The 25,475-nt window shown below is 47.3% G+C and overlaps 1 protein-coding gene across 1 annotated transcript; it reads left to right on the top strand.

Annotated features, from left to right (window-relative positions):
- The first annotated feature begins 19,380 nt into the window (after positions 1-19,380).
- Positions 19,381-22,800, top strand: LOC123040412 (IAA-amino acid hydrolase ILR1-like 8). The gene is made up of 5 exons (XM_044463262.1): positions 19,381-19,752; positions 21,054-21,179; positions 21,517-21,831; positions 21,950-22,078; positions 22,185-22,800. Exons 1-5 carry the CDS (start codon positions 19,405-19,407, stop codon positions 22,548-22,550), a joined length of 1,284 nt encoding a protein of 427 aa, XP_044319197.1. The 5' UTR covers positions 19,381-19,404; the 3' UTR covers positions 22,551-22,800.
- The last annotated feature ends 2,675 nt before the right edge of the window (positions 22,801-25,475 follow it).

Raw genomic sequence — 25,475 nt, 5'->3', positions numbered from 1 at the left:
GTAGAGCACGCGCGTAGAACGCGGGGCGCCCGCGTGGCTTGGCCTGCTCGGTTTCTTCCTCTTGGATGCGTGCCAGGGCCGCCGCTCTGGACACGCTTGTGGGCGCGTGCTGGCGCACACTCGTGCGGACGTCGTCGCGCAGGCCGATGATGAATTGAGAGACGAAGAACTTGTTGTTGAGTGACGGGTCCAGCGCGATCAGATGGTACATGATGGACTCAAAGGCGAGACGGTAGTCCGTGACACTGCCTGATTGCTTCAGATGATGAAGGCGGTGTAGGAGTGCATCAAACTCGTCCTGACCGAACTCCGCCTGCAGAGCGGCAGTGAACGTAGCCCAGTCCCCGAGTCCATGGACTCGTTTGAAGGCTTGACACCACAACGCGGCATGCCCCTCCATGTAGAGCACCGCCGTGGTCACCCACTGCTCCGGTGGCGTCTGGTAGAGCTCGAAGTAGGTGTGGCATAGGTCGAACCAGAGGCGTGGCGCTTCGCCCCCGAAGCGCGGAAAATCATGCTTGGGTGGTTTGTGGCGGTAGTTGTCGCGGGGAGATGGCGGAGGAGAGGGTCGACGCTCGTGGTGGTCGTCGTGGCGACCTTGAGCGGGGCGAGCGTGGACCGGTGGAGGATGGAGCAGTGGTGGCCCGTTGTTGATGAGGAGAGCCGCCGCGGGTGCCGTTGAGGAGGAGGGTGCAGCACGAGCGGCTGCATCCTGTTGAGCCTGCTTCCGCTTGACTGTGTCGAGGCCCTCGCCGAAATCGGCCACCTGCGTGCCCAGTTGTTGGACCTCTGTTGTGAGGGAAGAAAATTTTTGCAGCAAATCCTCCAAGGTTTTCTGGACGCCCTCCATGGCTTGCAAGACGAATTTCGTCTGCGCAGATGGGGCTGCCGACGGCGCCGTTGCAGCCGCCCCAAATCGGACCTACCCCGCTTGGGATTTTGCGTCCAGTCGCCGGAGCAACCAGACACCCTTCGCGGTGGATGTTACGGCCGGATCGAGGGAGTGAGGGCGCAGTGGCGGACCGAGCGGCTCTGAGTACCAAATCTGTAACGACCCCGTCGGGATCGACAGGAGGGGATGAGGAATCGAGCAAGAACAAGGTGAGATCGAGAAGAAAGAGGGGTAGGTGAGGAGCAGAGCTTGGAGAAGGGGAAAGAATTCTCTGATATTTCTCAATAGCCCCTTCTTACAACCCACACGCGAGTACATATACATCCCTTTTGGCCTTGGGTCCCACATGTCCTACACACACACGTCCGATGACTAGTCCTCTTTTTCTCTACCTGTGGCCCCCTTGCTTGCCTCTACTCTTCTCCATCTTCTTGGCTCTCTGATTCCTCCCGCTGTGGCACTGGTGCCTCGCTGTCCGCCTCCTCGTCAGGCTGGTTAGATGGCGAGGAGTGCGTGACACGTTCCTTCTCCTTCGTTCTTCTCCAAACGAACTGGATATACAAAAGTGCAGCCATTCATCTGCGACGGGTCATCCCCGTGGCATCTCGATCTAGCTCGCCGCTCACTCGCATGGTTACCTCGATACTGTGTCCCTCGGGTGTTTCCTTGATGGTGTGACCGGTCGTTCCCTATGGTCAAGCTCCTGTTCTCCATCTCCTTTGTTACTGTACAATAACTTCTGCACTCTGGTGGAATGGGTTCATGAATAATAGGGTAACAAATTGTATGTTTGAAGCTAACGCAATCTGTGGCCTAAATTGTCCAATATGATAGGATTTGATAGTAGCTGTGTGTCTATGTTTGTTCGTGCGTGTGCAGAAGGTTGAAGACGACCCTCAGACTGGGCTAAATGAGAAGCAAACGAGGAAGTTGGGCTGGGCCAAGTGTTGAACGGATTGTACGTCCGTCTTCAGATATTGGAAGCCCATGGAGAAACAAAGGATATCTTGTGAAAAAAAGCAAATCTCCTCGATTGCCTATTCTCTGGCGCACGCGCGTAGCCAGCCGCCGCCACGAGCCCTCTGGATGCATGCGCCTGTTGAGTCCCCTCTCTTTTCATCTTCTTCCATCAAATCTTGCAACAGAAACGGACGCGCTGGGCAATTGCTCTCCCAAACGAGACCCCTCGGTTCCTCTCCCTTGGGCTTCATGGATCCTCATAAATCCTCCTCTTCTTTCCATTCAACGGCGCACCTCAGGCTACCCCTTCATCCAGTTGTGCGGCCACTCCTCACCATATGACAGTTTTCACCGCTGCGTGTTTTGGCTAACTATTGGCGTAAGAGGAGGCCAGAGACTTGATTGACTTTAATTTCCATCCAGCCTTCGCCATGATTGTTATGAAGACGCTTGGCTGGAGACTCCATCACCATGGATGCCTACGTTGCCAACAACAGTAGATGTCATTTGGTTCCCATGAGGATCCAGTTTCTCCACTCTGCCTTTAATTCGTTGCTACTCTAAACTCCCTCTGTATTTTTGGTACTCCGTTCTATGTTGTATGGACAGGTAAGTGAATTCCTGCTCTGTTCGTGTTGCGACCGTGTTTAGCAATTTTTGGATTTGGTAATAGAAATCTTTTCCACAAGAGAAGGATAGATAGGCCGTTATATACTAGCATGCAGTTAAATTTGCTTTAGAGAAGGGGGTACTACTATTAATGATTGTTTATCTGATCTCCAGTCAAGTTGTTTTTCAAAAAACTAATCTGAGATGAAATTGCAGATATATCCAGACCAATACTTGAACTAAGCATGTCTCTTTTGTACTCTGGGCGGATATCATATAATGCTACTTTCTGCTACAGCTGATATTTGCGTAAATCGGAATGAAACAAATGCTACAGACTCCATACTCTATTCAACAAGAGTAGTGCTATGCACGACAGATTTGTGCATGATTCCGACACGACATGTCATCTAGACCATTGGATTGCCTCATTTCTTTAATCTGTGTGGCTTTGAAGCAAGTCGTGCACAAATCGTCCATCAACATCGTGTGTACAGCACTTTCAATTCAACAACCTTTAAGTTACTTCTTTGCATTGTATGGATTGTGCTTTCTACTCTGTCCTTCCGTATGTGTGTACATTAATTTCGAGTGTACAACTTTCAGATCAATTTAACTTTTTTCTCTTGGCATAATTTTGGAAGATAATATCAGAACCATACTGTGGTAACTACCAGTATATTGCAAGTTCTCCACCTGCTCTGTATCAAATTTTTGTCATGCCATTTAATTCTCACAATTTAACTTCATGGAACATGACAATTTAAATTTTTTTTCACGAAACACCTCGCCTGATCATGCCATTTCATTCGATCATTGCCTTTTTTCTTTCTTTGATACACCTTCAAAAGATTTTTAACAAATATCCCGCTGCAACGCGCGGGGTATCAACTAGTTTCATAATGAAGTGGCAAAAGAGCCTCGATACAAGAAAGGCAATGATGTATACAGCCAGTAGTGCCACATTCAGTTCGGGTATAAATAGCTAGACGGTCTTCTACCCTATTTTGCACACGGCAAATTTTCTAGGGAATAAACTCCATATCTTCCGTCAATTGTTTAATCTCAACAACAAGATGACCATATGCCGAGCGATCCAGGCTATCGCTTGTGAGTGAAGTAAGCGTCGTCAAAGAATCGGTCTGCACGATGATCGGGCCTTCTGAATGTGGCGTGGTGGCGGTCGATGTTGGTGCATAGTCTTGGTCGTGTCACGGCGACAACTGGGCATCTCCGGCGTCGGCCCGTCGGTGAGCGGACTGTGAGGTGGTTTCCCTTCGTCCCCAAGCTGGATTTGTGCAGGAGACGTTGACGGGCTGTGCCTTTCCCAGCTCGGTCCACCATTGAGGGATGCTCCGGCGCCAGGGGTGGCCACGACGGCATCCTTGCCTCTGGTGGCAGCGTGTCACCGGGGAGCTCGCCTTTGGGGCAAGACGGGGTGGTGTAGGTCAGATCTGGCCGGACATGGACCTGGGAGTTGTTCAGGAGTTGGAAAGTGGGGACCTTACCGGCCGTCTCCTCTATCGTCTTGGTTGGAGTGGGGATGGGGTGGATGCCATGTATGCCGTGGCGGCGGCCTTGGTGGTAGGAGCCGCGATGCTATGGGGCGAACCACGCGGCTCAGGTGTTGTCTGGTGACCATGGCCATGTGGGTGGTGTGTGGCCAGGGAGTGACATTAATTTGATGCCTGTGGTGCGGTCGACTGTGCCTCTTTTGGTGACGGTGAGTGCTGGCCGGGGTGAAAACCTGTTTTGACTTGTCAGGTCAGCGGCGGCGGTGGCGTTCTGCCGCCGTTGCCTTCTTGAAGGCGTTGTCGTGGGTACTCACCGTCGCCGTGGTGCTCTGGGAGAAACCTTGATCTATGGATTGGGTGGTGGCAGGGCTCTAGTGTCGCTCCCTTCCTGAAGGCACCGCCTTGGAGCCCATGGGTCATCAGCTCGGCTTCGTCTCTTCTTGGTGGCTTGTACATGGTTGAGGATGCTGGCGATTCCTAGTGATGCTTATTGTTCACTTGTTGTAGTCTTGGAGGTGTCTGGGATAGTGTGGCTGTTCTCAGCGTCTATGTGCTATGCCTTGGGTGTGTGCTTGGTGGCGTGTGTCTGTATCGTTGTGTTTTCTATCAGTTGGCTCGGTGAGGTGTGCTTTATATATAAAACGGGGGAAATCCTTTTTCGGTAAAAAATTTGGTTCAGATAGCAGAACTTCTTTTTCCGCTGAATGACATTGTGTTGGTTTTTCGGAAAGTCTTATTTGTTGTTGGTGCTAAGTTCCATGAGCGGAGTGGGTTTCAGAGTTGCCAAAAGCTTTTTGTTGTGGTCAGTAAATTCTTGCATGCAATTTCCCAAATTCCTTTGTAGAATGATAATCATTATCAGTTTTCACTCTTGTGTTGGATTTCTCCATTATAGTAGAAAGGTACAAAAGGGAGAACCGAGGTCAAAAGATCCGAAAGAATGCTGGTCAATGGATCATGCTTCTGGCTCCTTTTCTGGAGCCTAGAACAATACAACTTAGGGAGTAGCTAGCTTAATGATTCAGTGGTACATATTCGTAAGCTGAAACTTTTTACCTTTCTTAAGTATTCCTTTTTTAGGGAACCTTTCTTAAGTATTCAGCTATCAGGGAGTGGTGGATAGATGATTATTCATCGAAAATGTTAACGCCCACACGTGTGGGCGTTTACACATCGCCCACACGCCTCCACCACCACTCATTTTGCCACGTATGAATAGATGACATCAGCAGAATTTTTTTTTTGGTTTTTGGCTTAAAAATGTTGTATCTCCTAAATAAAAAAGCGAACTAAAAATCCGTTTTAACCATTAAATCCGTCTCGACGAGATCTTCAAAACTAGACCCCATGTTGATATGTTTCGACGAATTTTTTTTTGCCAGAAGTTGCCACGATATTTACACTGCAGTTGCCATAGGGCTTAAACTAAAGTTGCCATGTGGCAATTTTAGTTTGTAGATTATGGCAACTTTAGTATTTTGATGATGGCAACTCCAGTACTTTGACCATGAAAATTATTTTTTGTATGAACCATGGCAATTTGACGTGCATGTATCATGGCAATTTTAGTTTATGGTTCATGGCAAGTCTAGTTTCTTAATTCCCCGTTTTATAAATGTCAAAATTTACTTTTAAATATAGAAGAAAATAACTAAAACATATTATGGCAACTTCAGTGTAAACATCATGGCAATTCATATGCAATAGACATGGCAACTTTTAATCCAAAAAAATCATCAAAACATATCAACATGAGATCTAGTTTCGAAGATCTCATCGCGAGGGATTTAATGGTGAAAATGGATTTTCAATCGGATTTTTCATTTAAGAGATAAAACATTTTAAAAACTAAAAAACCAAAAAGATTCCTACATGCATGCATGCGATGACGTGGCAATATGTTTACATTAGAAACGTGTGATGCGTCTCCCTTCCTGCCACACGTGTGGCAGTTAGCGCGACCCGATCAAACATAAACGTTTTGGTCGATTCTATCATAACCGTTGGATGCGAATCCAAGTGCCGTCCCCACATAACGCTATTTGTTTTCTTCCCCAACCTTCTTACTCCGCCTCTGCCTCCGCTCTGGCTCACCTATGGTGAGCTCATGTCCGAGCCACGCGCAGCGACCCCATTCCTCGATACCACTCACCGCCGCATCCCCGACGCCAGCTCCGGCTAATCCAAGTGGGCTCAAAATCAAAATCCCCCTCCTCCACCCGCACCGGTCAAGTCATTTGACTCGCCTCCACCCGTAACCCCATGTTCAATCGCGTCGTCACCGGCTACGGTTCAATCCCATCAAAGTCCTCGCCGGCACTCCGATCTCAGGCTCGGGCTTCGCTCCTCTCTCACACGGGATCGACTACCACAATTTCTCATTTCAGCTACCCGAGAGTTTGGAAAGCTGCAGAAAAAGGAAGCAGAGTGGAACAAGAACAACAAAAAACTTAGCACATAGACTTTTTTCCAAGCGTTTTCTTCCCTTCCCCTCGGCGGCTAGGTTAAACTTTTAACTTTAGGCTTCGCCAACGAGCCCGTAGATTCGCCTATCCTCTACATGCCGCCACTCGGCAGCTGGTAGAGGGGAGGGGACTCCCGGTGCCTTTCTCGGGGTAGTAGTCAGGGTGGATGACACGAGCAGGCTTTTTGTCCCGCTCGGTCCCGCCTGGCTTGGTCTTGTCTTGCTAAAAAAAATAGCCGGTCTGGTCTGTGAAATATGGACCGAAAAATCTTCGGGCCGGTCCGGTTAAAGCCCGGTCCGCTCGGCCGGACCGACGAAGAAGCCCAGGCTGACGAGGCAACTCCCGCACATCGTGCTCACGCTGACATCTCCCTCCTCCACGCGATGACTGCAAGAGGTAGAAGATGACTCAGGCACACACTACCGTTTTTTTCCTTTATTCAGTCGAGCAGAAAAATAGAAATAACGAGAGAAATGGGGTTATCCCATAATCAAGGTGCCATCCTATATGGGAATAACTGCTTAGAGGATTCTACGGATTTAATCCATCCTTTTGTTTTCAATCAATCTAATTACCTTTAGGTTACTTTTTTAGTCCTCGCATGTGCGACGTTCAGACGGATGTCGATGCTTTTTCTTCGAATTTGTCTTTCGAGCTCCGATTCTACTCTAGTTCGTCCATATATGAATGTAATCGCCGGAGCTCCGGCATAGATTTCCTTCGTCTCGTCTCCTTGGGGCGGCGAGGTTACGGTTTCTTGTTGTCGTGCGTGTGCGACAACAAGATTTGATGCCAGTTGCTTTAGATTTATTAAAGGTATAAAAGACGACGAATATAGCTCTAGGACGGTGGTTCTTAGGTGCACGTGCACGAAGATTTCCCGGTTGTCATCGACAAGATCAAGCCGGCTCTGGTGCGGATCGGGGACAGTGACACTTTGGCGGCAGCAATGGTTGTTCGGTGGTCTAGAGACCTTGATGTAGTTTTTCTTATGTTGGAGATGCTTTATACTTCTAGAGAGCTTGATATCGGTCTTCTTCATAAAAAAACAAACTAAAACAAATAAAAGAAAGGTCTGTCTATTCCACATCTAGAACAAAACAGGTTGGGCCCCAGTTGCGAGTCGAGGACGCACTTGCAACTCGAACAAAACAGGTTGTACCCTAGTTACGAGTCGAGGGTGGACTTGCAACACGGACAAAAAAATGTTGGGCCCCAGGTGCGAGTCGAGGACGAACTTGCTACTCTGACAAAAAAGGTTGGACCCTAGTTGCGAGTCCAGGGTGGACTTGCAACTCGTACAAAAAAGGTTGGGCCCCAACTGCGAGTTGAGGACGAACTTGCAACTCGGACAAAAAAGGCTGGACCCTAGTTGCGAGTCGATGATGGACTTACAACTCAGACAAAAAAGGTTGGGCCCCAGTTGCGTGTCGAGGGTGAACTTGCAACTCAGACAAAAAATGTTGAGCTCTAGTTGCGAGTCAAGGGTGGACTTGCAACACGGACAAAAAATGTTGGGCCCCAGTTGCGAGTCGAGGACGAACTTGCAACTCGGACAAAAAAGGTTGGACCCTAGTTGCAAGTCGAGGATGGACTTGCAACTCGGACAAAAAAGGTTGGGCCCCAGCTGCGAGTCGAGGACGAACTTGCAACTCGGACAAAAAAGGTTGGACCCTAGTTGCGAGTTGATGATGGACTTGCAACTCAGACAAAAAAGGTTGGGCCCAGTTGCGAGTCGAGGACGAACTTGCAACTCGGACAAAAAAGGCTGGACCCTAGTTGCGAGTCGAGGACGAACTTGCAATTTGGACAAAAAAGGCTGGACCCTAGTTGCGAGTCGATAGTGTGCTTGCAACTCGGACAAAAAAGGTTGGGCCCCAGTTGCGAGTTGAGGACGCACTTGCAACTCGAACAAAACAGGTTGTGCCCTAGTTACGAGTCGAGGATGGACTTGCAACTCGGACAAAAAATATTGGGCACCAGTTGCGAGTCGAGGATGGACTTGCAACTTGGAAAAAAAATCTAGCCCCATTTGCGTCGAGAGTGGACTTGCAACTTGGACAAAAATGGAATGGACACAATTGGACTTTCAACTAGAAAGAAAAGGCCGGACCCCAGTTGTGTGTCGAGGGTGGACTTGCAATTAGGACAAAAAATATTAAGACCCAGTTGCGAGTTAAGAGTGCAATTACTATTGGAAATATGCCCTAGAGGCAATAATAAAAGGATTATTATTATACCTTGTTCATGATAATTGTCTTTTATTCATGCTATAATTGTATTATCCGGAAATCGTAATACACGTGTGAATACTTAGACCAAATACGTCCCTAGTAAGCCTCTAGTTGACTAGCTCGTTGGTCAACAGATAGTCATGGTTTCCTGACTATGGATATTAGATGTCGTTGACAACGGGATCACATCATTAGGAGAATGATGTGATGGACAAGACCCAATCCTAAGCATAGCACAAGATCGTGTAGTTCGTTTTGCTAGAGCTTTTCCAATGTCAAGTATCTCTTCCTTAGACCATGAGATCGTGTAACTCCCGGATACCGTAGGAGTGCTTTGGGTGTACCAAACGTCACAACGTAACTGGGTGACTATAAAGGTGCACTACAGGTATCTCCGAAAGTGTCTGTTGGGTTGACACGGATCGAGACTGGGATTTGTCACTCCGTATGACGGAGAGGTATCTCTGGGCCCACTCGGTAATGCATCATCATAATGAGCTCAAAGTGACCAAGTGTTTGGTCACGGGATCATGCATTACGGTACGAGTAAAGTGACTTGCCGGTAACGAGACTGAACGAGGTATTGGGATACCGACGATCGAGTCTCGGGCATGTAACGTACCGATTGACAAAGGGAATTGTATACGGGGTTGATTGAATCCTCGACATCGTGGTTCATCCGATGAGATCATCGAGGAGCATGTGGGAGCCAACATGGGTATCCAGATCCCGCTGTTGGTTATTGACCGGAGAGCCATCTCGGTCATGTCTGCATGTCTCCCGAACCCGTAGGGTCTACACACTTAAGGTTCGGTGACGCTAGGGTTATTAGGAAGACTTGTATGTGATTACCGAATGTTGTTCGGAGTCCCGGATGAGATCCCGGACGTCACGAGGAGTTCCGGAATGGTCCGGAGGTGAAGATTTATATATGGGAAGTTGTCATACGGACACCGGAAAGTTTCGGGGGCATATCGGTATTGTACCGGGGCCACCGGAGGGGTTCCGGGGGTCCACCGGGAGGGGCCACCCCTCTCGGAGGGCCTCATGGGCCGCAAGGGGCAGGGAACCAGCCCCTGGAGGGCTGGGCGCCCCCCCTTGGGCCCATGCGCCTAGGGTTGGGGGGGGGAACCCTAGTGGGGGCGCCCCCCTTGCTTGGGGGGCAAGCCCCCCTCCCTGGCCGCCGCCCCCCTCTAGATCTCATCTAGAGGGGGCCGGCCCCCTTCCCCCTTCCCCTATAAATAGAGGGGCGAGGGGAGGGCTGAACACCTGATCCAAGGCGCAGCCCCTCCCCTCCCCAACAGCTCTCCTCCTCCGTTGAGTGCTTGGCGAAGCCCTGTCGGAGTACTGCCTCTCCACCATCATCACGCCGTCGTGCTGCTGCTGGAGCCTTCTTCCTCAACCTCTCCTTCCCCTTGCTGGATCAAGAAGGAGGAGACGTCGTCCGCTCCGTACGTGTGTTGAACGCGGAGGTGCTTTCCGTTCAGCACTTGGTCATCGGTGATTTGGATCACGGCGAGTACGACTCCATCATCCCCGTTCCCTTGAACGCTTCCGCACGCGATCTACAAAGTGGTATGTAGATGCAATCTCTCTCCCATGACTCGTTGCTTAGATGAACTCATAGATGGATCTTGGTGAAACCGTAGGAAAATTTTAATTTTCTGCAACGTTCCCCAACAGTGGCATCATGAGCTAGGTCTATGCGTAGTTCTCTATTGCACGAGTAGAACACAATTTTGTTGTGGGCGTAGATCTTGTCAACTTGCTTGCCGCTACTAGTCTTTTCTTGCTTCAGCGGTATTGTGGGATGAAGCGGCCCGGACCGACCTTACACGTACGCTTACGTGAGACAGGTTCCACCGACTGACATGCACTAGTTGCATAAGGTGGCTAGCGGGTGTCTGTCTCTCCCACTTTAGTTGGAGCGGATTCGACGAAAAGGGTCCTTATGAAGGGTAAATAGAAGTTGACAAAATCACGTTGTGGTTATTCGTAGGTAAGAAAACGTTCTTGCTAGAACCCAATTGCAGCCACGTAAAAGATGCAACAACAATTAGAGGACGTCTAACTTGTTTTTGCAGCAATTGTCATGTGATGTGATATGGCCAGAAGTTGTGATGAATGATGAATGATATATTGTGATGTATGAGATCATGTTCTTGTAATAGGAATCACGACTTGCATGTCGATGAGTATGACAACCGGCAGGAGCCATAGGAGTTGTCTTTATTTTTGTATGACCTGCGTGTCATTGAAGAACGCCATGTAAATTACTTTACTTTATTGCTAAACGCGTTAGCCATAGAAGTAGAAGTAGTCGTTGGCGTGACAACTTCATGAAGACACGATGATGGAGATCATGATGATGGAGATCATGGTGTCATGCCGGTGACGAAGATGATCATGGAGCCCCGAAGATGGAGATCGAAGGAGCTATATGATATTGGCCATATCATGTCACTACTTTATATAATTGCATGTGATGTTTATTATGTTTATGCATCTTGTTTACTTAGAACGACGGTAGTAAATAAGATGATCCCTTATAATAATTTCAAGAAAGTGTTCCCCCTAACTGTGCGCCGTTGCTAAAGTTCGTCGTTTCGAAGCACCACGTGATGATCGGGTGTGATAGATCCTTACGTTCACATACAACGGGTGTAAGACAGTTTTACACATGCAGAAACACTTAGGGTTAACTTGACGAGCCTAGCATGTACAGACATGGCCTCGGAACACAAGAGACCGAAAGGTCGAACATGAGTCGTATGGAAGATACGATCAACATGGAGATGTTCACCGATGATGACTAGTCCGTCTCACGTGATGATCGGACACGGCCTAGTCGACTCGGATCGTGTAACACTTAGATGACTAGAGGGATGTCAATCTGAGTGGGAGTTCATTAAATAATTTGATTAGATGAACTTAATTATCATGAACTTAGTCTAAAGTCTTTGCAAAATATGTCTTGTAGATCAAATGGCCAACGCTCATGTCAACATGAACTTCAACGCGTTCCTAGAGAAAACCAAGCTGAAAGATGATGGCAGCAACTATTCGGACTGGGTCCGGAACCTGAGGATCATCCTCATAGCAGCCAAGAAAGATTATGTCCTAGAAGCACCGCTAGGTGAAGCACCCATCCCAGAGAACCAAGACATTATGAACGCTTGGCAGTCACGTGCTGATGATTACTCCCTCGTTCAGTGCGGCATGCTTTACAGCTTAGAACCGGGGCTCCAAAAGCGTTTTGAGCGACACGGAGCATATGAGATGTTCGAGGAGCTGAAAATGGTTTTTCAAGCTCATGCCCGGGTCGAGAGATATGAAGTCTCCGACAAGTTCTATAGTTGTAAGATGGAGGAAAACAGTTCTGTCAGTGAGCACATACTCAAAATGTCTGGGTTGCACAACCGCCTGTCCCAGCTGGAGATCAACCTCCCGGACGAGGCGGTCATTGACAGAATCCTTCAGTCGCTCCCACCGAGCTACAAGAGCTTTGTGTTGAACTACAATATGCAAGGGGATGGTGAAGACCATTCCTGAAGTATTCTCAATGCTGAAGTCAGCAGAGGTTGAAATCAAGAAAGAACATCAAGTGTTGATGGTCAATAAGACCACTAAGTTCAAGAAGGGCAAGGGTAAGAAGAACTTCAAGAAGGACGGCAAAGATGTTGCCGCGCCCGGTAAGCCAGTTGCCGGGAAGAAGTCAAAGAATGGACCCAAGCCTGAGACTGAGTGCTTTTATTGCAAAGGGAAGGGTCACTGGAAGCGGAACTGCCCCAAATACTTAGCGGACAAGAAGGCCGGCAACACTAAAGGTATATTTGATATACATGTAATTGATGTGTACCTTACCAGTACTCGTAGTAACTCCTGGGTATTTGATACCGGTGCCGTTGCTCATATTTGTAACTCACAGCAGGAGCTGCGGAATAAGCGGAGACTGGCGAAGGACGAGGTGACGATGCGCGTCGGGAATGGTTCCAAGGTCGATGTGATCGCCGTCGGCACGCTACCTCTACATTTACCTACGGGATTAGTTTTAAACCTCAATAATTGTTATTTAGTGCCAAGTTTGAGCATGAACATTGTATCTGGATCTCGTTTGATGCGAGATGGCTACTCATTTAAATCCGAGAATAATGGTTGTTCTATTTATATGAGAGATATGTTTTATGGTCATGCCCCGATGGTCAATGGTTTATTCTTAATGAATCTCGAACGTAATGTTACACATATTCATAGTGTGAATACCAAAAGATGTAAAGTTGATAACGATAGTCCCACATACTTGTGGCACTGCCGCCTTGGTCACATAGGTGTCAAGCGCATGAAGAAGCTCCATACTGATGGACTTTTAGAGTCTCTCGATTATGAATCATTTGACACGTGCGAACCATGCCTCATGGGTAAAATGACCAAGACTCCGTTCTCCGGAACAATGGAGCGAGCAACCAACTTATTGGAAATCATACATACCGATGTGTGCGGTCCAATGAGCGTTGAGGCTCGCGGAGGATATCGTTATGTTCTCACTCTCACTGATGACTTGAGTAGATATGGGTATGTCTACTTGATGAAACACAAGTCTGAGACCTTTGAAAAGTTCAAGGAATTTCAGAATGAGGTAGAGAATCAACGTGACCGAAAGATAAAGTTCCTACGATCAGATCGTGGAGGAGAATATTTAAGTCACGAATTTGGTACACACTTAAGGAAATGTGGAATCGTTTCACAACTCACGCCGCCTGGAACACCTCAGCGTAACGGTGTGTCCGAACGTCGTAATCGCACTCTATTGGATATGGTGCGATCTATGATGTCTCTTACCGATTTACCGCTATCATTTTGGGGATACGCTCTAGAGACAGCTACATTCACTTTAAATAGGGCACCGTCTAAATCCGTTGAGACGACACCGTATGAATTATGGTTTGGGAAGAAACCTAAGCTGTCGTTTCTAAAAGTTTGGGGATGCGATGCTTATGTCAAGAAACTTCAACCTGAAAAGCTCGAACCCAAGTCGGAAAAATGCGTCTTCATAGGATACCCTAAGGAAACCATTGGGTATACCTTCTACCTTAGATCCGAAGGCAAGATCTTTGTTGCCAAGAACGGATCCTTTCTGGAAAAAGAGTTTCTCTCGAAAGGAGTAAGTGGGAGGAAAGTAGAACTCGATGAAGTACTACCTCTTGAACCGGAAAGTAGTGCAGCTCAGGAAAATATTCCTGTGGTGCCTACACCGACTGGAGAGGAAATTAATGATGATCAAGGTACTTCGGATCAAGTTGCTACTGAACTTCGTAGGTCCACGAGGACACGTTCCACACCAGAGTGGTATGGCAACCCTGTCCTGGAAATCATGTTGTTAGACAACGGTGAACCTTCGAACTATGAAGAAGCGATGGCGGGCCCAGATTCCAACAAATGGCTTGAAGCCATGCAATCCGAGATAGAATCCATGTATGAAAACAAAGTATGGACTTTGACTGACTTGCCCGATGATCGGCGAGCGATAGAAAACAAATGGATCTTTAAGAAGAAGACGGACGCGGATGGTAATGTCACCATCTATAAAGCTCGACTTGTCGCTAAGGGTTATCGGCAAGTTCAAGGGATTGACTACGATGAGACTTTCTCTCCCGTAGCGAAGCTTAAGTCCGTCCGAATCATGTTAGCAATTGCCGCATACTATGATTATGAGATATGGCAGATGGACGTCAAAACGGCATTCCTTAACGGTTATCTTAAGGAAGAGCTGTATATGATGCAGCCGGAAGGTTTTGTCGATCCTAAGAATGCTAACAAAGTATGCAAGCTCCAGCGATCCATTTATGGGCTGGTGCAAGCATCTCGGAGTTGGAACATTCGCTTTGATGAGATGATCAAAGCGTTTGGGTTTATGCAGACTTATGGAGAAGCCTGCGTTTACAAGAAAGTGAGTGGGAGCTCTGTAGCATTTCTCATATTATATGTAGATGACATACTTTTGATGGGAAATGATATAGAATTCTTGGACAGCATTAAGGCCTACTTGAATAAGTGTTTTTCAATGAAGGACCTTGGAGAAGCTGCTTACATATTAGGCATCAAGATCTATAGGGATAGATCGAGACGCCTCATAGGTCTTTCACAAAGCACATACCTTGATAAGATTTTGAAGAAGTTCAAAATGGATCAGTCCAAGAAAGGGTTCTTGCCTGTACTGCAAGGTGTGAGATTGAGCTCGGCTCAATGCCCGACCACGGCAAAAGATAAAGAAGAGATGAGCGTCATCCCCTATGCCTCAGCCATAGGATCTATTATGTATGCCATGCTGTGTACCAGACCTGATGTAAACCTTGCCGTAAGTTTGGTAGGAAGGTACCAAAGTAATCCCGGCAAGGAACACTGGACAGCGGTCAAGAATATCCTGAAGTACCTGAAAAGGACAAAGGACATGTTTCTCGTTTATGGAGGTGACGAAGAGCTCGTCGTAAAGGGTTACGTCGACGCTAGCTTCGACACAGATCTGGATGACTCTAAGTCACAAACCGGATACGTGTATATGTTGAATGGTGGAGCAGTAAGCTGGTGCAGCTGCAAGCAGAGCGTCGTGGCGGGATCTACATGTGAAGCGGAGTACATGGCAGCCTCGGAGGCAGCGCATGAAGCAATTTGGGTGAAGGAGTTCATCACCGACCTAGGAGTCATACCCAATGCGTCGGGGCCGATCAAACTCTTCTGTGACAACACTGGAGCTATTGCCCTTGCCAAGGAGCCCAGGTTTCACAAGAAGACCAGGCACATCAAGCGTCGTTTCAACTCCATCCGTGAAAATGTTCAAGATGGAGACATAGATATTTGCAAAGTACATACGGATCTGAATGTCGCAGATCCGTTGACTAAACCTCTTTCGCGAGCAAAACATGATCAACACCAGAACTCTATGGGTGTTCGATTCATCACAATGTAACTAGATTATTGACTCTAGTGCAAGTGGGAGACTGTTGGAAATATGCCCTAGAGGCAATAATAAAAGGATTATTATTATATTTCCTTGTTCATGATAATTGTCTTTTATTCATGCTATAATTGTATTATCCGGAAATCGTAATACACGTGTGAATACTTAGACCAAATACGTCCCTAGTAAGCCTCTAGTTGACTAGCTCGTTGGTCAACAGATAGTCATGGTTTCCTGACTATGGACATTAGATGTCGTTGACAACGGGATCACATCATTAGGAGAATGATGTGATGGACAAGACCCAATCCTAAGCATAGCACAAGATCGTGTAGTTTGTTTTGCTAGAGCTTTTCCAATGTCAAGTATCTCTTCCTTAGACCATGAGATCGTGTAACTCCTGGATACCGTAGGAGTGCTTTGGGTGTACCAAACGTCACAACGTAACTGGGTGACTATAAAGGTGCACTACAGGTATCTCCGAAAGTGTCTGTTGGGTTGACACAGATCGAGACTGGGATTTGTCACTCCGTATGACGGAGAGGTATCTCTAGGCCCACTCGGTAATGCATCATCATAATGAGCTCAAAGCGACCAAGTGTTTGGTCACGGGATCATGCATTACAGTACGAGTAAAGTGACTTGCTGGTAACGAGACTAAACGAGGTATTGGGATACCAACGATCGAGTCTCGGGCATGTAACGTACTGATTGACAAAGGGAATTGTATAGGGTTGATTGAATCCTCGACTCGTGGTTCATCCGATGAGATCATCAAGGAGCATGTGGGAGCCAACATGGGTATCCAGATCCCGCTGTTGGTTATTGACCGGAGAGCCATCTCGGTCATGTCTGCATGTCTCCCGAACCCGTAGGGTCTACACACTTAAGGTTCGGTGACACTAGGGTTATTAGGAAGACTTGTATGTGCTTACTGAATGTTGCTCGGAGTCCCGGATGAGATCCCGGAAGTCACGAGGAGTCCCGGAATGGTCCGGAGGTGAAGATTTATATATGGGAAGTTGTCATACGGACACCGGAAAGTTTCGGGGGCATATCGGTATTGTACCGAGGCCACCGGAGGGGTTCCGGGGGTCCACCGGGAGGGGCCACCCCTCTCGGAGGGCCTCATGGGCTGCAAGGGGCAGGGAACCAGCCCCTGGAGGGCTGGGCGCCCCCCTTGGGCCCATGCGCCTAGGGTTGGGAGGGGGGGAACCCTAGTGGGGGCGCCCCCCTTGCTTGGGGGGCAAGCCCCCCTCCTTGGCCGCCCCCCTCTAGATCTCATCTAGAGGGGGCCAGCCCCCTTCCCCCTTCCCCTATAAATAGAGGGGCGAGGGGAGGGCTGAACACCTGATCCAAGGCGCAGCCCCTCCCCTCCCCAACACCTCTCCTCCTCCGTTGAGTGCTTGGCGAAGCCCTGTCGGAGTACTGCCTCTCCACCATCATCACGCCGTCGTGCTGCTGCTGGAGCCTTCTTCCTCAACCTCTCCTTCCCCCTTACTGGATCAAGAAGGAGGAGACGTCGTTCGCTCCGTATGTGTGTTGAACGCGGAGGTGCTGTCCGTTCAGCACTTGGTCATCGGTGATTTGGATCACGGCGAGTACGACTCCATCATCCCCGTTCCCTTGAACGCTTCCGCACGCGATCTACAAGTGGTATGTAGATGCAATCTCTCTCTCATGACTCGTTGCTTAGATGAACTCATAGATGGATCTTGGTGAAACCGTAGGAAATTTTTTAATTTTCTGCAACGTTCCCCAACAATTACAACCAGGAAAAAAGGTTAGGTCTAGCTGTGACTCAAGGGTGGATTGCAACTGGGACAAAAAAGGGCCAGGTCCAAGTTACAAGTCAAGGGAGGTATTGCAACTCGAACAAAAAGGTTTGGTCCCTAACTGTGAGTCGAGGATGGACTTGCAACTAGGACAAAAAAATGTCAGACCCCAGTTGCGAGTCAAGGGCAGACTTGCAAATGGGACAAAAAAAGAACGGGTCGCAGTTGCGAGTCGAGGGTGGACTTACAACTAGGACAAAAAAAGCCAGACTCCAGTTATGAGTTGTGGGCTAACAAAAGTGGAGTCAAACAGGCCTAGGCCAACAACAGGATACACAATAAACAAACAACAACAAGGCAACAAGGGAGACGGAAGGTAGAGCTTGCAGGAAAATGATGGAAAATAAATCAAATGGTGAATTTAAAAAAGTACTTATAAAATTTTAAAAATCATGGATTTAAAAAACTAAAAAAGAGAAAAAAATAAAAGTTTAAAAGATGGGACCTCTATTGCATGTCAATGTTTGGTTGGACTTGCACCTAGAACAAAAGCTAGGGACAAGTAGACAAAACATAACAAGGAGACACATGAATACATCATCCAACGCCAGGAGATCAAAAGTTTACGTGAAAATTACAACAACAAGATGCAATGGTGACAGTGACTAGTTGCATGACAAGGGTGCACTTGCAACATAATCTAAAAATATGTTGGGCCGAGTTGCATCTTGGTTGTTTACTTGCAACTGCGACAATACAAATAAAAGAGACAAACTCTAGTTTGCATGTTGGTGGTCGACTTGCAACTAGAATAAAAAATAAAAAGGCGAACCCAATTAAGGGTACACTTGCAGGAAAGACCAAAATGTTTTGGACCCAAATGCATGTCGGTGATCGACTTGCAACTGGAACAACAATAATAAAAAGACACAAGGTTCTTACATATTAGGGGTTAGACATGAGAACAAAAATAAAAACAAGAAATTGGCCGTTGCCCGTCATTGTACTGTTTAGAAACTTGGTCGGTTCGCCTCTACTCCTTAGACAAAGAGCAATGGGATAGAGAGAGTGAAGAAACAACCAACGAGCCAGCAGTCAGCTCGTCTCTTCAACTTATACAGACAACACTTATCTTCAACTACAACAAAGAAAAGAAAGACCACGAAAAACGGCCCCAAGAAGAAAGATGCATGGTGTGATGGGCTGTAAAATGAACAACAGACGAGCAACACCGGACGCGCGGGACAAAACAACCCCGATCAAAGAATTGCATATTTATAGAGACAGATCAAATGGACTGGAACTTAGATGAGACATCACACTCATCTATATGAGTTTTAACAATTTCGATACATGACTTACTATTTCGTGGACACGTTGCAGAGATGAATACGAATCAAAACAACGAAAAAAAATGCATGAACAATCATACGGTATATACACGCACAAAGGAGATGCATGCACACGTCATCTAATATATACACATATCATAGTATCGCAAGGTGGAGAAAAAAGAAGTGAAAAAAAGACAAAAAAAAACCTCACAAACTGCAACAGTTTTTTTTTTGAGGGGTACAAACTGCAACAACTGCAGTGTGTATGGAGACAATACATCAATAGGCTAGCCCACGCTAGCACACATGGGCTAGCCCACGCTCGCACGCTGTAGGCGGGCTGCGCGAGCGCACGCTACAAATCGGCAGATCGTACAATCAAACTCGAACAAATCAGCAGATCATCAGTGCACAAATTTTAAAGACAAAACAAATCCAACGATGAGGGATTTAGATGTGAGATAGTTATTTCACATCTAGATGTGAGATGTGAAATAGCAAATCCGGTAAAAGAATATTTCACAGCAATAAAAAACCGGCGAGTCAAAGAGCGCCTATACTCCCGGTGGAAATATCAACGGAAGCCACGCGCGAGCTATATATATCACGTGATACGGTCATAGTCAATAGTCTTGTGTGCATCGAGCAGTTCTCGGTCACGTTCGCATGGCTTGGTTTACGCCTCATCTCGTTGCCTTGTTCCTCCTCTTCTCACACCTCGTGATCCCCTCGTCATCGGCGACAACTCGGCTCGGAGCCGATCTGCTGGGCGCGGCACGTGCGCCTCCGTTCGAGTCATGGCTGCGCAGCCTGCGTCGGCGCATCCACCAGCACCCGGAGCTGGCCTTCCAAGAGCACCGCACAAGCGAGCTCGTGCGCGCCGAGCTCGACGCGCTCGGCATCCCTTATGTCTGGCCCGTCGCCCAGACCGGCGTCGTGGCGACCATCATCGGAGGCGGCGGCTCCGGGCCTGTCGTCGCTCTCCGGGCCGACATGGACGCGCTCCCCCTGCAGGTCGGTTGTCATACTCTGCATTTCTCTCGTCAGTCGTCACTAACCATTGTTATGACTGCTTTATTTGTTCCTTATATGAACCCGTATGATCCCAACATAATACTTTTTCTTGGAAAAGACAAGTACAGAAAACTAATTAGAGTAATTAGGACAGGATGTGAATGCTAATTCTATTTTGGGAATATAAGTGTGAATGCTAATGCAAGGTTGTTATGAAAGGAGAATTAACTAACACGCAATTCTGTAATCCAAATGAATATCCTCCAACCACAGTGTTGTAGAACCATTAGCTGGTGCTGCAATTTCTTTTGTCCTTGTGATGCTGAAAGGTCACCTTGTGATACTGACGGGTTGCTCAGGAATCTTAGTTTCTGTTATACGTCTACATCTCTTTCTTCGATTTTGCACCAATGTGGGTTTAATATCATCGTGTTATCTAAGAAAAATATCAAATGTGTTGCAATCATGAAGATCGCTGCTGCAGCCAACCAAAACTATTGCCATCACCGATTAATTATTGTTTGCTTGTTTGTTTGTTTGTTTGTTGTGCTGCATTATGAAACTTAACCACATAGGAAACACAGACTGTGGCTTTAGTGACACAAAGTGGATAGATCAGCAGCTACATAAGGCGAAATGGAAATTATTAGGTTATGAAAAATATTAACCTACTTGATATGATCTTTTTGGATTGTACGGTCGTAGCTGCACAACATCAATCATTGGTCCAATCAAAATACGGCATGTTCTATGTGCAGCTTGCAAAAAACAGAACTCAATCAACAAGGACCTATCTTGTATAGAGTAATCAAAACTCTTGCTGTCAAGTGTGCTGCAATCAAGTGACCATCGCGGCAGCCAAACAAAATTCTTGTTGTCACCGACTAATTATTGTTTGTTTGTTATGCTGCATCATATCATGAAACCTAACTACATAGGAAACACAGCATGTCGCTTTAGGGACACAAAGTGGATAGACCAGCGCCTACAATGAGACGAAATGGTAAATATTTTTCCATTATAGGTAGTATTTGGCCCGTATTCTGGAAAATTAACCTATTTGATATGAAATTTTGTTTTGGATTGTATGTTGTAAGCTGCAAGACAATCGACATCAAGCATTGGTCCAACCAAATACGACAAGTTCTATGTGCAATCAACAAGAACCTAGATTGTATCCGAGAATAATCTTTGCTATACACTACCTCTGTCCCATAATATAAGAATGTTTTTACACTAGTGGAGTAGTAAATAGTGATGGCATTTGATTGACAATGTTACGTACGGTGGTCCTTGGGCAGGAGTTGGTAGATTGGGAGTACAAGAGCCTCGAAGATGGCAAGATGCATGCTTGTGGACATGATGCCCATGTGACAATGCTTCTAGGAGCTGCCAAGCTACTTCAATCTCGGAAAGAAGATTTAAAGGTAGTTAAAAAAACATACTGCCCTGATCATACTCTTAATTTTAACATGGTGAAATTCAGAGGATTATTACGGTACATGTAACATCATATTTGTGTTGGAAATAGCAGCAATGCTCTTTTGTCAGTCCAAACAATTTTGCTATATAGTTCCATTTCAGTGCTTGTGGGCACCAGGGCTCAACAGTATAACTCAGTCAGTTCAGCATACAACTAATATTCTTAATAATATGATGTATCATAATGTGCATCCAAAATAATTCATTTTGAGGTGCATTCAAATTTGTACTACTGAGAGTGAGAAAACAGTTTAATATGTGTCGTTGTTGCTTGACCTTCAGGGTACTGTCAAGCTTGTGTTCCAGCCAGCTGAAGAGGGCTACGCCGGGGCTTACTACATTTTAAAGGAGGGTGTCCTCGATGATGTCTCTGCCATTTTCGGCTTGCATGTCTTCCCACATCTTCCTGTAGGGGTCGTCGCATCCAGGCCAGGTCCGTTCCTTGCCGCTGCAGCTCGGTTCACCGCAACTGTCACCGGGAAAGGCGGGCACGCCGGTAACCCTCACGATGCCGTTGACCCTGTCATTGCTGCTTCCTCCGCCATTCTCAGCCTTCAGCAACTTGTCGCCCGCGAAACCGATCCACTCGAGTCAGCTGTAAGTTATTAATATGTCTAGCATATATATTCAGAGGTGGCCAGGCCACCATTAATCTGCATATGAAACCCCTGAGAAATGAGTGATAACTTGGTCGATGATGTACTACTTCTTTCAGGTGGTGTCTGTCACACAACTGAGAGGAGGTGATGCTTACAATGTAATTCCCGAATCTGCGTCGTTCGGCGGCACCTTTCGGAGCATGACAGATGAAGGACTGTCATATCTAATGAAAAGGGTGAAAGAGGTAGGACACATTATAACACCCCATGCATTCTCTCCAATCTCAAGTTTCCAGTCAATGCTTTTCGTCGACCATTTGACATGAGGTTCTGACAACCTGATGCGGGAAGGTCGTAGAAGCCCAGGCAACCGTGCACCGCTGCGCAGCCACTGTGGATTTCATGGAGGAGAAACTAAAGCATTACCCAGCCACCGTCAACGATGAGGGGATGTATGCCCATTCCAAGGAAGTGGCCGAGGCCATGCTCGGGGAAGCTAATGTGAAGGTGGCTCCTCGGAGCATGGGCGGTGAGGACTTCGCGTTCTACGCGCAGAGAGCGGCGGGCGCATTCTTCTTCATTGGCGTAGGCAATGAGACCACCATGGATATGGTTCGTCCGGTGCACTCCCCGCATTTCGTCCTCGATGAGGATGTTCTTCCTATTGGAGCTGCATTTCACGCCGCGGTTGCCATTGAGTACCTGAATCGCTCCTGAAAACTACACGAGCATGAGTGAAGGTCCGTTCTTGGATTATGGAGTGAAAATCCTCTGATGTCCGTATACTGTTAGATATTCAGAATCGTCTCCATTTGCTTGATCGGAAGCTATATATGTGTGTATAGTATGTTATGGGAGATATACTATTCACATATAGCATGCATGATAATTAAGACAGTTCAGTAATTTACAAGTGTAGCCGTTTAAGATTTTCTACATTTGGAATATTTTTTTTCGAGACCAGACATGACACCCGCATGTATATTCATCAAGGAGCCTTGCTTCGGTACAACCCCCGCTTAACGTATAAGCGCATTTTGGGCATATGATGCTTAACGTATCCCGTGCCGTATGCGGCGTGCCCATAAAGGTATAGCCGAGCGCACGGCTCGAGCCGATACGGCCGGTTCGCATCTACCCCCTCCCGCCGCGTGAAAAAAAAGGACCCACGACCTAGCGTTGATCACGCGGCCCATTCCAACGTCGCCCCGTCCGGCCGATCGTCGCCTTTCTCCGCCGATCTAGCCGCGATCACGCTGCCAATTCCAACGCCCCCCCCCCCCCCCCGTCCGGCCGATTGCCGCCTTTCCCCGCCGATCGCCGACCATTCTCCCTGTCTTCACCCGGGATCTGGCCGCCGTGGACGTTGTGGAGTCGCCGCCGTACGCGATCTGGCCTCCGTGCAGGTCGTCGCGGTGACGTGGCCTACGCGGACGCCGTCGCCGTCCGCAACGGCGTGATCAGCCTCTCCAGGAACGTCCTCGCCGTACGTCCGCCGCCAAGCCAGCGTCTAGGTTTGTCATCTAAGCCGTCTAGTTTGTGAAAAAAAATTGTAGCTGCAAATAATTATCTGCAATCACTTGTTTGTTATAAACTATTCATCGGTATGACTGTAGTACATTTAATTTGATTTTAAATTAATAGATCAATTTTTATTTTAAATGTTGCAGTGTTGGTAGTGAGGTCATTCAATGGATAAAGAAACTGGATTTACGGATGCGTTCTTGGAGACGAGTGAGTGGTATGGTAGCGATAGTGTTGATCGTACGAATGGTAATGAAAGTAAAAATGATGATGATAGCAGCGACAATGAATCCTGGTCGTCGTACGATAATTTACCTGAGGAGGATTTTCAAAAGAAGGAGGAGGGTGCTTGTGGTGAAAAGTAAGTGACGTGTACATTCATTTCGTCGGATGATGAACCATATGGGTACTTACATGTGCATATGATTTTTTTTCATGTGCAGGAGGATATTGACGTCCGCAACGAGGAAAATCATGGTGTTGAATCTTTTGCGGATAACATAAGTCAGGTTCGCTCCAAACTTTTAGATGTCATACAATAATAAAAACTTGTCAATAACAACTTACACTTGCTTATTGTTGGGGAACGCGGCAATTTTAAAAAAATTCCTACGATCACGCAAGATCTATCTATGTGATGCATAGCAACGAGAGGGGAGAGTGTGTCCACGTACCCGCGTAGACCAAAAGCGGAAGCGTTATGACAACGCGGTTGATGTAGTCATACGTCTTCACTATCCGACCGATCTTAGCACCGAACGTACGGCACCTCCGCGATCAGCACACGTTCAGCTCTGGGACGTCCCTCGTAATCTTGATCCAGTTGAGGTTGAGGGAGAGTTTCTTCAGCACGACGGCGTGGTGACGGTGATGATGAAGTTACCGGCGCAGGGCTTCACCTAAGCAGTACGATGATATGACCGAGGCGTGTAACTGTGAAGGGGGGCACCACACACAGTTAAACAATGTCAACTTGTGTGTCCTAGGGTGCCCCCTTGCCCTCGTATATAAAGGAGCAAGGGGGAGGCCGGCCGGCCCTTGGGCGTGCCAAGGATGGGAGGAGTCCTCCTCCTAGTAGGAGTAGGACTCCCCCTTTTCTAGTCCAACTAGGAGGGGGAAGGGGGAAGGAAGGAGAGGGAGAGGGAAAGAGGGGCTGCACCCCTACCCTAGTCCAATCCGGACTCCCCTTGGGTGGGGGGGGGCCACCTCCTGGGCTGCTGCCCTCTCTCTCCTCTAAGGCCCACTAAGGCCCAATACTTCCTCGGGGGGTTCCGGTAACCCCTCTGGCACTCCAGTTTTCTCCGAAATCACCTGGAACACTTCCGGTGTCCGAATATAGCTGTCCAATATATCAATCTTTATGGCTCGACCATTTTGAGACTCCTCGTCATGTCCATGATCACATCCGGGACTCCGAACTACCTTCGGTACATCACAACACATAAACTCATAATACCAATCGTCATCGAACGTTAAGCGTGCGGACCCTACGGGTCCGAGAACTATGTAGACATGACCGAGACACGTCTACGGTCAATAACCAATAGCGGAACCTAGATGCTCATATTGGTTCCTACATATTCTACAAAGATCTTTATCGGTCAAACCATATAACAACATACGTTGTTCCCTTTGTCATCGGTATGTTACTTGCCCAAGGTTCAATCGTCGGTATCTCAATACCTAGTTCAATCTCGTTACTGGCAAGTCTCTTTACTTGTTCTGTAATACTTCATCCTGCAACTAACTCATTAGTTACAATACTTGCAAGGCTTATAGTGATGTGTATTACCGAGAGGGCCCAGAGATACCTCTCCGAAACACGGAGTGAGAAATCCTAATCTCGATCTATGCAAACCCAACAAACACCTTTGGAGACACCTGTAGAGCACCTTTATAATCACCCTTTTACATTGTGACGTTTGGTAGCACACAAAGTGTTTCTCCGGTATTTGGGAGTTGCATAATCTCATAGTCTGAGGAACCTGTATAAGTCATGAAGAAAGCAGTAGCAATGAAACTAACACGATGATAATGCTAAGCTAACGGATGGGTCATGTGCACCACATCATTCTCCTAATGATGTGATCCCGTTCATCAAATGACAACACATGTCTA

Source organism: Triticum aestivum, chromosome 2B (genome assembly GCF_018294505.1).
Source record: "Triticum aestivum cultivar Chinese Spring chromosome 2B, IWGSC CS RefSeq v2.1, whole genome shotgun sequence".
NCBI classification, from domain to species: domain Eukaryota; kingdom Viridiplantae; phylum Streptophyta; class Magnoliopsida; order Poales; family Poaceae; genus Triticum; species Triticum aestivum.
This window is presented reverse-complemented; position numbering and strand designations above follow the sequence as displayed.